This window comes from Lonchura striata, chromosome 2, assembly GCF_050655825.1.
Source record: "Lonchura striata isolate lonStrDom1 chromosome 2, ASM5065582v1, whole genome shotgun sequence".
Lineage (NCBI taxonomy): Eukaryota > Metazoa > Chordata > Aves > Passeriformes > Estrildidae > Lonchura > Lonchura striata.
Window position 1 is genome coordinate 13,672,539 of NC_140704.1, and position 15,871 is coordinate 13,688,409.

Genomic DNA, 15,871 nt, shown 5'->3' on the forward strand with positions numbered 1-15,871 from the left:
GCTGTCACAGCCTGGTCTGCAGCAGCTGCCTTCACCACGAGGGTACACTCCTGCCTTCCAAGTGCTGCCCACTAGGGATCTGCCCACCCTTCTGTACAAACTCAACATCCTGCTGGCACCCAGCCAGTACTGCTGCATACTGATTATTAATGTAAAATTCTTGATGGCATTCCCTGATTATTAAGGAAGTGGCATGCATGCATTTTCTTTTTTTTGCTGCTTATGGTGCAGGACTATATCCTCAAAATAGGGATGATACATTTCAAAAGACATTGTCAGCTGCAATAATACCTTTCTAGGTTTAGCCATTTTGTTCCAGTTAAGGGGGGAAAAGCCTGCCAAATAAAAAAAAAAAAGGAAGAATGATTTCTGGATATACATATCATAACACTCCATTTAAAAATGCTCATATTCTCAGCACTTTAGCAGAAAGAGTTAGATAACTAACTAAAAATTAGTGTTTTAGTATCCTTCAGTACTAAAAAGTACATTTTAAGTGTTATGCAACTGTTTTTGTGGAATGATGATCCTTGCATGGTATAAAAATTATGGGAGTTTTTTGTCCTGTATAAGCAATATTTTGACATGTATTTTGAACAATCACTGAAGTTCTGAGTGAATGGTTTTTGGTTTTATTTTAATACTATAAGAAGTTGTATTGAGAATAAGTTGTTTTAATGTTACAGAATTTCCTAATAGAAAAGGATTTTATCTCATCTCCAACTACAATGTTGTCACTTTTGTAATAGCAACAGAGTTTTGCTCTCTGTTGTCCTGTACAAGAGTGAGTGAGCATTTTGCTTTACAGCAGCTTTATTTTAATATTTTGTGATGAACAGGAAAGAAAATTATTTTTAATTATCTAAAAATATGTTCCCTGTCTCAAACTATACTTCTCAGATAGAAAGCAAGTAATGTTTTGCTTTCTCAGCAATTTCTTTCACTTGAAGTGTGAATTGATCATGGAGGTAATAGCACATGGAGAAAATCCAGTGGGAACTGTCTGATTTCATATGTGTTTCAGTTCAAACACTTAATGTTCTTTTGATTTGTAGACTGTAATTTTCACTGACAGTATTAGTGGCTTTTAGAAGAACAGCCCCTGACAGATGACATCCATCTAACTAGCTGCTGCCTAATCTGACTTCAGGCTGAATACTGTGTTACCTGACTAATTTGAAATACAGTAAATATTAATGACTGTTCATCTGTTATTTAAAATAAACAGAAAGTAGTGAGAGAGTGATGCTTACATTTCATGCTTCTGCTGTAACTGGTTTCTTGTCATCTGTGACTGACAGCTTTTCTGCTAGGGTACTTTCTTTGTGAAAAATCAATGTTGTTTTAATTTTCTCTTTTCTCCCACAGGCTTTATTACTCTAGTTTTCAGTAGGGTCAGAAATAGTGAGATGACTCATGAGGTCTAAGTTTAAAACTGAAAAATCAAGATCTTCGTTTCCTTGTCAATCTTAGGAAAATTGCCTTTCAGATGAATTAGATGTAGTCAAGATATGAAAAATAAAAAAAAATAGCAAAAATAGTGCATTATAGATTTAGAATAATAGAATCAAAGAATAGGTTGAAAAAAGCCTCTAAGGTCATCAGTCCAACTGTTACCCCAGCACTGCCAAAGCTACTACAAAACTGTCCCTAAGTGCCACATACACACTTCTTTTAAATACCCCCAGGGATGGTGACTCAATCACTCCTCTGGGCAGCCTGTTCTCATGCTTGATAACCCTTTCTGTCAAGAAATCTTTGCTAGGATCCAATCTAAAGCTCCTCTGGCCTAACTTGAGGCCATTTCCTTCTGTTCTAGCGCTTGTTAGTGGTGTAAGAGACAGACCCCCACTTTGCTCCAACGCTATTGCTGATCCAAGCCTGGATGTCACTGGCCTTCTTGGGCACAGGCTGGGTCATATTCAGCACCCCCAGGTCCCTTTCCTCCAGGCAGCTCTCCAGAGACTCTTCCCCCAGCCTGGAGTGTTGCAGGGGTTGCTGTGCCCCAAGTGCAGCATCCTGCACTTTGCCTCGCTGAACCTCAGACCACTGGCCTCGGTTCACTGATCTCTCCTGCCCTCCAGCAGATGAACACTCTTGCCCAACTTCGTGTTCCCTGTAAACTGACTGAAGGTGCCCTCAATCTCCTCATCCAGATCAGTGATGACAATGTTAAACAGATAATAGAGATAATACTGAGCCCTGGGGGGAACCACTGATGACTGGCTGCCAGCTGGATGTAACTCCATTTACCACCACTGGGTCAGGGCCTTGCTGCTCAGCCAGACTTTTACCCAGCAAAGAGCACACCTATCCAAGCCATGAGCAGCCAGTTTCTCCAGGAGGATGCAGTGGGAAATGCTGTGAACGGCTTTTGTAAAGTCTAGGCAGACACATCCACAGCCTTTCCCTCATCCAGTAAGCAGTCACCTTGTCATAGAATGAGATCAGGTTGGTCAAGCAGGACCTGCTTTTTATAAACCAGTGCTGGCTGGGCCTGATTCCCTGGTTGTCCTGGATGTGCTGGATAGTATCACTCAAGATCCCACTTTGCAGCTCTGAGGTCAGGCTGACAGGCTTGTAGTTTCCTGCATCTTCCAGGACCTCCCTGGTTAGCCATGGCTGCTAATGAGTGATGGAAAAGGGCTCGGTGAGCACTTCCCCCTGCTCCCTCTGTACCCTTGGGTGGATCTCATCTGGCTCCATAGACTTGAGTGTGTCCAAGTGGTGTAGCAGGTTGCTTCCTTTGGATTATGGTGGTTTCATTCTCCTCCTCATCCCTGTCTTCCAGCTCAGGGACTAGGTACCTGTAGAACTGCTCTTTAATATAAGATTGTGGCAAATAAGACATTAAGTTAATTGGCCTTTTCCTCATCCTTTGTCATTGTGTTTCCTTCTGCATACAGTAAGGAATGGAGATACTCCTTAACCTTCACTTTGTTGTTAATGTATTTACAGAAACATTTTTATTGTCTTTCATGGCAATGATTTAAGTTCCAGAGCCAGTTTGGCTTTGGTCCTTCAAATTTTCTTGCTGCATAACCTCATGACATCCTTGTAGTGCTCCTGCATGGTCTGTCTCTTCTTCCAAAGGTCATAAGCTCTTCTTTCCCCCTGAGCTCCAGCCAAAGCTCTCTGTTCAGACAAGCCAGTGACTTTCTCCCCAGTGACTTGTCTTTCAGCATGTGGGGCTATCCTGCTCCTGTGCCTTTACAGTTTCTTTCTTAAAGAATGTCCAGCCTTCCTGGACTCCTTTGTCCTTTAGTACTGCTTACTAAGGGACACTTGTCACCCAGCTTCCTAAACATGCCAAAGTCTGCCCTCTGGCAGTCCAAGTCACAGTTCTGCTGCCTGTGGCAGTTCTGGCTCTTTCATACTTCAAGAATCAAAAACTATCATTTTGTCAACTCAGTGCCCAAGACTGCCTCCAACCATCACATCAGCCATCAGTCCTTCTCTGTTTACAGATAACAGGACCAACAGGCACCTTTTTCCTCTCCAGCTGTGTCAGGAAGGCTACCTTCTATAATCTGCAGGTGGCTCCTGCACTATTTCTCTGCTGTATTTCCAGAAGACATGTAGTAAGTTGAAGTTTTCCATGAGAACAAGGACCAGCAACTGTTAGTCTTCTGTCAGCTGCTTATAAAATATTTCCTCTGCAGCTTGATTCTGGTTAGGTGGTCTGTGACAGATTCCCAGATTCCACCCTGTTGGCCTTCTCCTGATTCTTCCCCATAAACACTCGGCTCTTGCATCACCGTCATTTAGCTCTAAGCAATCAAAACTGTTCCTAACATATACAGGGCTACCTGACTTCTTCCTTGCTTGTCCCTTCTGAAGAGTTTAAGGTCAACCCTTGCAGTTGTGTGAGTTATGCTTCCATGATGGCAAATATGGGAGCTTTCCTCCTGCACCAATGGCTTTTATCTCCTCTTGTTTTTGTATTCAAATAGAGCCATAACTTTTGTAGGAATGGAACTGGTTTCAAAAATCTTCCTTTGAGTGGTTTCCAAAGTTTAGGATATAGAATTCATAGAATTCCAACCAAAAGTCGGAAAGTGGTAGTGCAGAATAGGGTGATGGTTATGGTTATTCATACTGGTCAGAAAAAAAATCTACACAGCCTCTTGAACTTAGATCTGCTGTATGCTATGCATGTTAAAGAGATGGTTGGCAAGGTTACTATAAACTTAAAAATGCTTTAGTTGTTTCTGTTTAGCTGATCATGTTTAAAATGAGTTATGGAAAGTTTTCATAATGTAGTTTTCTACTTCATTTGCTAATTCCATGGGGGAAAAAAAACCAAAACCAAACCAACAAACCAAGACCAAAAAACCCACTAAAGAGAAATCTCACAAAACCAAAGAACTTCCACAGAATTGTTTCCTGAAAAGAAAACCCAAGAAAATTGAGGTGGCGATAACTCTACCATTTGTCTTTCATTGCTTTAATTCTGGTTTTGTTGAGAGCAAGATCAAACATGAAGTGTTTGTGCTTGAGAGAATCACAGTGTTCCACAGTCTGTCACACTTGAGGTCAACTTGTTCATTAAGGGCTGGTCCAATTTTTAAAATATTGTGAACTTTAAACATTTTTGTTAAACTGCCTTAAGTTTTCCTCTACAGATCTCACTTTACTGAGTTACTTTCTCTTCCTCTATTAGTACTTTGGCATGTTCAGGCAGACTACATTGATTTCTTTGTTTTGAATATTGTTAATCTTGTTGCTCATTTTTCATCAAAATAGCTTTCATAAATCTGTCAGCTGTCAGAAATAGAAGTCAGCTTTGAAAACTTTTAAAATATTGCAATGAATTTTCATTAAAACAAGTTGACAGCACAGAACATATTTCTTTTCTTGACACCATCCCAATGCTTTGATGAATGACACTGGGCAGTGTTTTTTTCACTTTATGACATTGTTGAGGCACGATACCAGTGTTGCAGATGCAAACTGAGACTCCCAACTCTTCCCTATCAGCTCCTGCACCTGTTTGCTCCACAGACAAGTGATGGAGCATTGGCATTGGTGCTTGCTCACAGACATGGGCAGATTTTCACTGGGGGAAACAGAAGCAGACAGTGGTGTAATAGCTTGTCTTCTTAGAATGACAATGATTTCCTGAATTATTATGAATGTTGATGCTTGCTGCTACAAAACAATTCAATGAACTCCAGTTCTGTACATGTAAAAAATATGTTCAATTACTGAAATATAATGAATTCATTTTTCTTCCTCCTTCCATGCTCCAGCAGAAGTTAGATGGACTGAATACAGACACTTAACTCAGATGCAAATGAACTAAATAACTTGAGCATTGCCTTTGGCCTAATGTCTTTAAGTTGGTATTTAGGCATCTGAACAACTACATGTGGATTACAGAATAGGGAAATAAACGTTTCCCCCCCCCCCCCCCCCCCCCGTTATACATCTTAAAAGAATAATAGCTGACATCTACTAATTAGTAAAAATGTAAGACTTTAGTCCTTCCGAGTGATAAAGTGGTGGTTTAATAAGCAAATAAACTCTGTAATAAACTTAAATCTTTGGATATGGAGCCTTCCTTGCTTAACTAGCTTGCATGTTAAAGGTTTGTGACTGCAGGCAGCAGGGTCCAGTCTGAACAGGGTAGGTCTTCAGGGCATTTCTGTCTAGCTCTCGGCATCTTGGCACTGTTCTCTTATTTCCCATTATCAGTCTTCTGAGTGGCCATCAAATGCAAAAGAGTAAGGGTATTTTCTAATAACGTGAAAGTTTGTTCTGTAAAGGTTTTACAGAGCTGGTGTGTGATGCTTGCTGGTGCAAAGATCAGGATGACCATCTTGATGTACCTGTTCATTCCCTTCCCCACCCCCTTCCTTTTTATGGCTTCCAAAAAGCAACTGTATTTTCATCTGCCAAAATAAAAGAAAAAAATGAGCTGTTATGTGTACACTCACTTCTATTGGGAAGCAAAGTGCTTGTTTAGCCCCTGTGAATGTATTGCATCCCTCCTATGGAAAGGGCAGTGTTTCCTTCAGATTTCCATAGGACCTCCTAGTTAGTGTATGGATATTGAATCCAGGTTAAACAAATACTTGAAACTGTGCTTACCTGTTCTTAATCATTTCCAAATGTCACAGCTTGGTGATATGGAGCTCTGATAGGCTCCTTTTAAATCACTCCAAAAGTTGATAGGTACTTATTGATGCATTCAGTGAATTTATGTTTTGGTAACTTACAGAGATTAACACATTAATCTTCTGCTGCATTTCAGTAAACACTTCATGAGTCTCATACCCTGAAATTGAAAACCTGTTGCAAATTTGAACCTAGCTTGTCTTTGCTCATACTGTTTAGATCAGCATTTGGGTTGGACTCATAAAATGGAGCAGCTGTATCTCATGCTTTGATCAAACAAAAAATACTATTACGCTTACTGATTTTGATTCAAGTTATAATCCTAAAATTGTACCATAGAAATCATAATAGGAGGAAAATTGCCCCTTAAAAAATTCTAGTTATATTTATTTCTAAAATGCAGCCTAAATTTTCAAGTAACTTTTCCTTTTTGTTTGTTTTCAAGTTTCTTTTCATCACTACTTATTTTCTTAATTCTGCTGCTAGAAAGCTGGTTTTGCAGAGAGACTGAAGTGGAAAAAGCATATGGTTTTTTGTTGCTGAGGGAATTATTCTTGGAGCCATGACAAAATTAATAAGAGAAAAAAAGCAAAAATTTTTTTGTTCATTTTGCTTTCTGCTTCATTATGTGTTTAGTTCAGTAGATAAATCAATAGCAAGATCTGTAACACAGTTAATTAATTTAATAGAAAAAGTTTGGAAGGAGTAAATTAGTGATATGGCAACAAGCTTCAGTGTAGATGGAATTAAGATAGGACCTATGTATTTTTTCTTAAATGGAAACTTTTTAGATGATAGATGGTGGAAAAAAAAAGTAGGAAGTCTCCAGAATTTAAAGAAGAGCATTCCATTACAGCATATAAGCAGAATACACAGAAATCCCAGTGATGTAACTGTTGAAGGAGAGAGGATGGATGCATTTCTCTTCTGCGTGTCAGCAGAATGACTAGAGGACCTCTGGGGAAGAACTGATTTTTCCACTCCTCCTGTAGTTGGCTGTGTTTTGACTCTTGTCACAAACATCCTGTATGACTTTGGGCAAGTGTGTTTTGGAGAAATTGTTGTTATGGTACACCTTGCTAATGAGGAGAAGGAATGTGGCACAGCCAGCTCCGATTCTGTTATACAATACAACTGCTTGCAAGCAGGAGTGGAGTCTGAGTTGACAAAGGAAGACTTTGCAATTGGTTGCTCTTCTTACATGCTGATGTTTTTATGAATCTGATTCTGTGGGGAGGATCGACGTGTTTTCTGTCTCATATGTTTGTTAGTATAAGTCAGATTTCATAAATTGCTTTGGGTTACTCTGGTGGAATTTGGATGATCCATATGGTATTTCACTTGGATTTCTGAAAGATGTTTGACAAGTTCTGTCCCCAAAAGCTGTAAAGATATAACAGATATGGAATAAGGGAGGAGTTTGTCTATAGCTAATAACAGCAACAACAACAAAAAGTAGGAAATAAAGTGGAAGGGTGAATATCAAGGTTTTATTGTCAACAATAGAAGATCACCAGCATTTTTTTTTTTTGAGATGACTGGGACTTGTGTTCTTAGAGAGAACTATAAATGAGCTGTAGAGGGAAGCAAGAGATGGCAACACTGAAGGATGATGCTAAACTGTTTGGAGTAGTAGGGAAGGTGTCTGTCACAGTCTTTCATGGCTGGTGATCAGTAGACTGTGTGATGGGCATTACAATCACAGATGAAATTAGTTCAGTTAAATGTTGTGGGGTTTTAGGGAGTTATTTCTCCCCTTTTCAAGTTTATATCCAACTTAATGAGGTTTGAGATAGCTGCTGGAACTAAGGACAGGTATCCTGTGCTTACAGTTTATAATTTAACAAAAATATCTCTGGGATCCATAGCAAAGGGTGGAATACTATTTTTTCTTTTTGCATCTCAAAATTTAATGATTTGTAATGGTAACTTCTTTGTATAGGTTATCTGTAGAAAAAGATATTTGTTAATCATACTTTAGATGTACTTACCTATTCTGTATTGGCATCAGTAGATGAATCTGTAAATTGTAAGTTTATTTTATAAAAACATAAATATTACTTTCTACTTTTCTAAGATTGTAGTGCTGATCTGGCTATAGCTATGTATTTTGCATCCTCAAGTAAAGATGCTATTTGTGTATGGATTAATAGTATAGAATTATATTTGTCATGCTTTCATTAAGTGAGTAGTTTATATAATACTTTGTATATACTTTAAAATTTATATTGATGTTACAGAGGTGTGGATTTTTTATAGCTATTTTAATGTTTTTTTTTTCCCCTACTTGTACTACATTGCAATTGTTACAGATAAGATGGAGAGATGTTTCTACCATCTAGTAATGTAGCAGCATGGAAATGGATTCACTGAGTGTAAGTATGAGCATTTGTTTGTGTTCTGTCCATAATGTGATGGAATACTTCTTAATCTAGAATATTTATAATGTGGTCTAAGTGAGTAACAAAAGAGGACTACAGTAATTCAGTTTCCCTTTTCTAAAACGTAGAAAAATCTGAAATAGTCTAGGCAATTAAATTGGAGTAAGTGGATTCATGACCCAATAAGAAGCACCTCCCTGTCCTCATTGTCCATTTAAAGCCCAGTATATTTGCTCTAACCCTGGCAGTTTTTAAAGCCAGGTTGGGTAATGCCTTGAGCAATCTGACCTAGTGAGAAGTGTCTCTGCACATGGCAGGGTGAGTTGGATCTAGATGATCTTTAAGATCCATCCGGACCCCTTAACATTCTGTGATTTTATAATTTGTAATATGCCTAATTTGTAGTATTCAAAACAATTCTTAATGTTAGTAATTAAATTATATTAAAAGCTTTACAGATATGTTTGCCTTGATCAGATGCTAACAAATGTGAGGGTAACACATCAGTGTGTGATGTCCCACCCTGAAACTTGACTGTGACTAGTGTGAGGCTTCTCTCCTTGTTTTTGGGTGACAGATTTTGTCTCTGGCTCCTGGTGCTGGAGAAGCAGCCGTACTTTGGCCCCCCTGCGCCGTGCTTTGGTGGAGCCACTCTGGGTATCGGCCACCGAGGGAGCATAAAGCAGATTAACGAGGGGAGCTCAAGTCAGCTTCTGCAAAAGCTTTGTGTCCCAGTGCTGTCAGAGCTCCAGTTTAAAGAAATGTCTTGGGTGCCTAAATCCCTCGACTTTGACAGACTTCAGACATCTTATGCCATGCTGAGAGTTGTTTCTCAGAAATGATTAAATTGCAGGAGTATGCTTGTTATCTGTGCCTGGTTCTCTCTCACACTCCTCTCTGGTAGCAAGCCTGGCCTCGGCCATCTCGGTGGCTCCTCTTGCTCCCCTGTTGGCAAAGGAGCCCAAGGAGTCTGTTGAAAACTGGGGGATGCAATAAAGCAGTTTTCAGTAACAACATGCAATTAAGTGGGGGTGATGCAGGTCCTGGCTAAGGGCTCATGTTGCTCTGGACCATCTCTGTTGTCTTTCCAGTCAGGTTTACCTGTGTTCTGTTTTACTTGAGCTCAGGCCAAAATGAAATGGCATCCAGCTGACCTAGTTGATATTTAATCTGCTTTGGTGCTTCAACCTCTATGTGTTCCAGGATTGGATTCCTCTAGTTTGTCTTGTCAAATAAACATCAGCATTTAAGGATGTTAGGTGGGTAAGAGCATTAGGTGAATTACCTGCTTCTCCCTGTTAGCAGTCTGGCAGTTCACACATGTACTGCCAACACTGTCACAGGTACTGTACACTCAATTAAACTGGGAAAATTGTATTTTCCATTGAGTGGCTACAGCTATGTTGAAACTGAAATGTGTTGAGCTGCCTAGGTTAAATATTTTACTAAGTCTACTTAAGTTATTTAAATAAAAGTTTTTTGGAATGAATCATTGCTTCAGCTGTTTTGAACAGCACCTGGAATGGGTACATGAAAAAAGAAATGTAGACTATAATAGATTTACAAATTATGAAATGGATATTAGTTTATAATATTATTTCTCATTTAAAACTTTAATGATGGCATATTTTTACGTGATGTTAATGAGCTGTGAAAGTAAATTAGGATTGAAACTAAGGTCATAGTATCCTTATTTTTGTTTCAGTAAACATTGAGAACTAGTATAGTTTTTAGCTGCATTTATATGTTTCTCAAGAACATGGTGCAAAGTTAAGTGGTATGGAGATTTTATCTCAAATATACACTTATAGTGTATAGTATATTTTTTTCCTTTAGTGTTTTTGTATTTTTCCATTTAAGGGAATATACAGCTGTATATTCTGCATCTATATATCTGTGCTTTCTTATGCTTTGGTGAATTTTATGCTGTAGAGATCATATGTGCAGTTCATTGCATACCATGCATTAAATGTTTTTGTATAGATAGCTTTTCAGCATGAAACATTTGAGACTTTTGAGCTTTGAGATCTGTTACTTAAAGATTCTGAGTGAGAACTGGGTACTGAGATGACAGTAAGATGTGATTTGTTATGGCACTGAATTTTGCACATTACTGTAGCAATCGCCAAAATTTCCTTCACTCCATTTATTCCATAGGAAATCTCCTGTTGATAAGAACAGTTTTTATTCAAAGTCAAGAGTTCTGCATGGTTCTTTGCATTGTTTTTGTGATAAAGGTTATCTGGCAGGTCCTAATTTGATCTTTCATATTGAGTGCATTCATATATTTGAAGAATGTTGGCCAAAACTGAGATCCTGCCATTGCGGGGCCATATCTGTCCTAAGGGTGCTACCCTGAAGAACAGATCCTAATCTGAAATTTATTTAGGTTTGCTTGTCTGTGGAGACTAGAGACTGTTGCATCTAATGAGTAGAGACAGCTTCAAGCCTACTAGTGTTTGTGAGAGTTTACTTGTTTAAAATTCACCTGCAACCATATCTTGATTAAGGAAATGTAAATGTGACTTTAGGAAGGTCCTGGGCATTATTTTCTGATCCTTTGGGGTTTAAATAATTGGTAACAAATTGTATGAAAATTAAGATGATCAAGAGTTTTAGGCAAGCCTAAAAGATCTTTATAAAAGCCTCTTTCTCGCAGCATTTTTACTACGGGCAGGTGAGCATAAGGTGAGCATCAGTACTGCTCTGCAGCACCTGGTTTGACACCTGAGTGTGCTGCTGCTGGGAGGGAGGTGCAGCAGTCAGGGGTGGGGAGCTGCTCTGCCCACTTCAGGCTTCTGCATCCTGGAGTTGTCCATAATGAATATTCTCTTTTGGTTCCCTGCATGTGTGTAATTAATGGGAGAAACTAGAGAGTGAGCCACAGACAGGTACACGTTGTGTCCAGCTGCCTAATTATTTGCATTAGGAAACATTTGGATGTTGCTGATGTGCACTTTAGAAACCTAGCAGTGAGGGAATCTCTGTAGATTTTTATGGATTTGTCCATTGTATTAAAAGATTATTAAAGTGATTAGATGTGCAGTGTTGAAGCATTAATTTTCTAAACATATTTATCAAGAAGAGGTAATAATTGTAGTCTACTTGATAATATTATTCACATTACACTCCTTTTAGCCAATTTTTTTCCCTGCAACTGTGCCATATTTTAATTAGTATATTTGAAAACAGGTATGAAAAATTCATTTATAATGGCATCTTGAATATCAATAATAGGTGTTTTCAAAAAGGTGTCCTTACCATACAAAAAGTATATTAGGGTAATACCCTGATCCTCAAGAAAATACTGGGGTTATACATGAAGCAGATAGCATTCCTTTTCAGTGGGGAAAAAAAGAAGCAGCCTGGGTGAAAATGAACTCTTCTCTGTGGGCTCAGGGCTTTGCTATGAAATGACTCAGAATGAACAGGCTGCTTTCCACAGAGGTACAGCCTGGATAACCCACCCACTCATCGCTCTCCTTGAGTTATTTGAGCCCAGAAAAATCCCTTTGTCCATTTTGCTTTTAAAAACACATCTTTTATTGTGACAGCTGTATTTGCTATTCCATTTCCTTTTCTTTCTTAGTCGAATGAAGAATATGGAGACACGAGCTACCTCTTGTGTTCAATCTGCTTAATTACACTCAGGGGCTTTTTTTTTTTTTCCTCTTTTTTTTTTCCCTCTCTTTCCCTTCCCCACAAAAGGCTGGACAATTATTAGTTTTTATTAAGATTTCAAATAATTTTTTGAAAATTTAAAAATAGTCATATCATTTTTTTGTTCTTATGCAGAGAAGTAGGTGAGGCAATATTTCTACATATATGTATTTTAGTGAGATGCATATTTTTTTGAAGACTTGTTATGGAAGAGCTGGTCTTCTTTTTGAATTGATGAAAATTAGTATATATTAAAGATATCAAAGATACGAATTCACAAAGCTGTTTTTTTGAATTTTCTCTTAAAATGTTGTAAAATCTGTAACTTCTTCAGAGACATGTAGGTCACTATAAATGAAGATGGATAAAATAACCATAGGTGCAGTTTTATGGCATACATTTTTTAGTGTTCAATAGACAACAAAAAGTGTATTGCAAATGCCAACAGATGACTGACTATTGGATTTTTTTTCCCTAGGTGCTTGGGAAGTCTTTGTTATACTGAAAAACTGTTTATGGAGAATGTTGCCAGCTAATTTGTAATACTAGTATATCTGTTTTGTTTTAAAGGATTCATATGCGATTATCTTCTTTAAAAGGAACAGATAATGCTACAGCTTTTATAGCATATTGTAGTACGATCTAAGCTATCAAAATCATATCATTGCTTGAAAGTTCAGAGTACTCTTTTCTCTTTGGGAAGATGTTGTTACAGCCTACAGCTCTTCTTGATTTGTGGACTCCTGGACATTTTCCTTTATTAATTTCTGAATTGCTTTTTTCTATTTATTCCAATTATTCCAACTTATTCCAGCTATTGGAGGCATGTCAGATATAGGAAACTATTTTGAATCTGAAATTAAGAAAAAAATGATCAGAATTTTTATAATTTTTGGAGGACAAAGACTACTAATTCTATTTGGGGTGATAACAGTATAATTGCAAAAGTAATTTCATAACATGTTTATCTCCTTAATCAGACAGTTTAAAAACTAAAAATACTGCTTTATTTATAAATTAGTTGACAGCAGAACAGCAAGGTACCAGGAGTATGACTGGTGTCAGGTGGAAGTTTATTACTTGAATTCCAACACTGTACTTGATCCAAACCAGTAGAGCTGCAGACTTGTAAAACTGTCTAAATAAATATCTGAGAGCATGGTGGTGTGACAAAGAGCTTCCTGCAACTGCAGAGTAGCACATAAGAGAAAGATTGAAATATTCTGCTGTTTGTATAAATGTTGGATATGGGGTCTTCTGTCCATCTTCTGTACATTCATATGTGTGTAAATGTAAAGATAGGCTCTCTGGAACTCTGGAACTGAGATTTTTCAGTGGATATCTAGTGCCAGCTGTAAATAAGAATGAAAAATACTAACAATGTATGGAAAATATCACAAGTATAGGAACTTTTGAGTGCTTGATTGTAGTCTCCTCAGTGATGATTTAATATGGTTTAAACCCAACAGTTCCTGTTTATGTTTGAGGTTAACTTCTTAGATGTTTAAAGCTGTCCCTGTCAATAATTTGACCCCCCTTTTATCCTTAAATTTTTTTCTCTTGGATGCTTTTGCTTTCTTGTTACTGACAGGTAGCTGAAGAAGATTTTTATTCTCCTTCCAATTTATTTGAGCCCTGAAATGTTTTTGTTACCTATGGTGTAGCAGGAATGTGGTACAAATTATTTCTGCTGGATCTTTCTGTGCATTTTATAACACCAGTGTTGCTTGTAGATAGGCATAGCCATTAGTTTGTTTCCCATTTCAGTAAACTGTTCCAATAAGCACAATACTTCTTGGTTATGGGGTCTACTTTCTCGCTCTTTATTTCTTACAGCATTTCATATGTGACACAGATATATATCACCATGCAGGCTTGTCTATATTTCACATAGCCCTGGAATATGCTTTGTTATTATTTTTCTAAATATAAACACGCTTTTTTTTCCTTATGTTGTCACAGGAGATAGTGAACAGAGGTGCCATTCTCAAAGAGTTTTGATTTTCTGGTATGGTGTATGCCTGGCCCATCTGCACGGTTCAGCTCAGGGTGCTGAGTGGATGAGCTGGCTCACTTGTTGGCTTTGTCTGGATACAGTTTGCTTATGGGTTTCTCACAGTTTGCCTGGTGTGCACAAGTTTTGCAGTTTATTTATGCACAAAATCCAGTGGAGATCCCTTCCAAGATTTTTGTGTGACCGTTTATTTAAATGAGGAGAAAATGGCTCAAGGCTCAAGCTGAGATGTGGAAGCTGCAAGCTTTCCTTCCATGCTCTTGTCCAAGCTCTGGCAGGGCAGGATGGAGATGCCTCATGGGCGGAGCAGATCACACAACCACTGCTCTTAATACTGATAAATGACACCAGTTTTGCAACATAGCCATTTTCAAACATACACATTTTCAAAATTTATTCACAGTGAACAGTTTACACTTGGATGTGGTTAGTTGGTTTTTTAAATACACTGCATTGCAGCCTTGGGCTTTTCTTATTTTAAGCCGTTCACTCAGTTTTGTTTTGCTATATTAGGTAGCTCAGTCTGAATTGAAGGCAATGGAACATGTGGCTACTGTGTGCACGTGGCTCTGGTAGGGGGGCTTTTGGCCAAGCCTTGGACATGGAATTTATATTCCTATGAACCTGACTGCCTCCAGTAAATGCTGCTCATCTGAAAAGCAATATTTTTCCCTGGAAGACAGTACATTTAGTGCTGGACAAGTCGGTAAAGTCACTTCAAGGAGGAAGAAGTATTTTACTCTTGTTTTATGTATTTAGGAAGCTGCTGCTGCTTTTTTCATTTCTCTCACTTTAAACTGTTTTATCCAATTCAGGATGTTTCAAGTTATTATTCTAGACAGTCACTTAAATAAAAATAAACAATTTAAAATACATCATTAAAAAGTATGTTGTTCCCAAAATGGAGTCAATGATGTGTCCCACAGGACCAGAAAATGAACCTCAGAATATTATGGACAATTTAAATGGGTAGATTTAATTATAGCAGGAGTGTGCAATTACTGAATGAGGTATGAGAGACATGGGAAATGTTCCCATCTAAATAATGACCAGAATGTGCTTGTTCTAATAATATTCCATAACACATTTAGGGCCCTAGGATTACAAGACTTTCAGGTTATTAGAAGACGATGATAATAGTGTGTTTTATTGCCAAATTACTACCATACTCTCTGAGGTATGAAGTGATATTAATGACCATTTTCAATAAGGAATAACATTGTGCAACATCAGTAGCATTTAACCATATTAAAATATGTTGTGTTGTGCAGTAAAGCCCTGGGGTATAGAGATGAAAACTAAAGGGTTTAATTTTGAGATGCAATTGGGAAATTATTTGGACATTCAAAAAAGCTTTAGGGTAAAAATACATTAATGAAATAAGTTTTTTAACTATTTGCAATAAATAAAAGATGCATGTGTATTACCTGATTATAATTTTGGTTTATAAAAATGTTAAAAACAGTGCATGGCTTATATTCTCTTTAGTGTGCTATATAAAATTTCAATTATCTACATGTCTGTTAAATCTAGAAATGAACCAATAAAAGAGAGAATTAGTACATATATGTAAATGAATGCTGCTTGGAATGCATATTAAAAATATTTTTCACAGCAGAGGAAGCTTCACAGAATAGGAGACAAGATAACATTCAGTTTCTGTGGTAGCATATTCTCTTAATGAGGAGAGCTCTGT

General features: G+C 37.7%; 1 protein-coding gene across 23 annotated transcripts in view; it reads left to right on the forward strand.

Annotated features, from left to right (window-relative positions):
* The window catches only part of PARD3 (par-3 family cell polarity regulator), a 441,179-nt gene that overhangs the window by 63,564 nt on the left and 361,744 nt on the right, over positions 1 to 15,871 (forward strand). For 2 of the 23 annotated variants that reach the window (XM_085564132.1, XM_085564121.1), the window contains exon 2: positions 8,433 to 8,495. The exons of the other annotated variants lie outside the window; for them this stretch is intronic. In XM_085564132.1, the coding sequence (XP_085420258.1) occupies positions 8,475 to 8,495 (21 nt within the window). In that variant the 5' untranslated portion in view covers positions 8,433 to 8,474. The remainder of the gene's footprint in view (positions 1 to 8,432; positions 8,496 to 15,871) is intronic. 23 annotated transcript variants of the gene reach the window in all.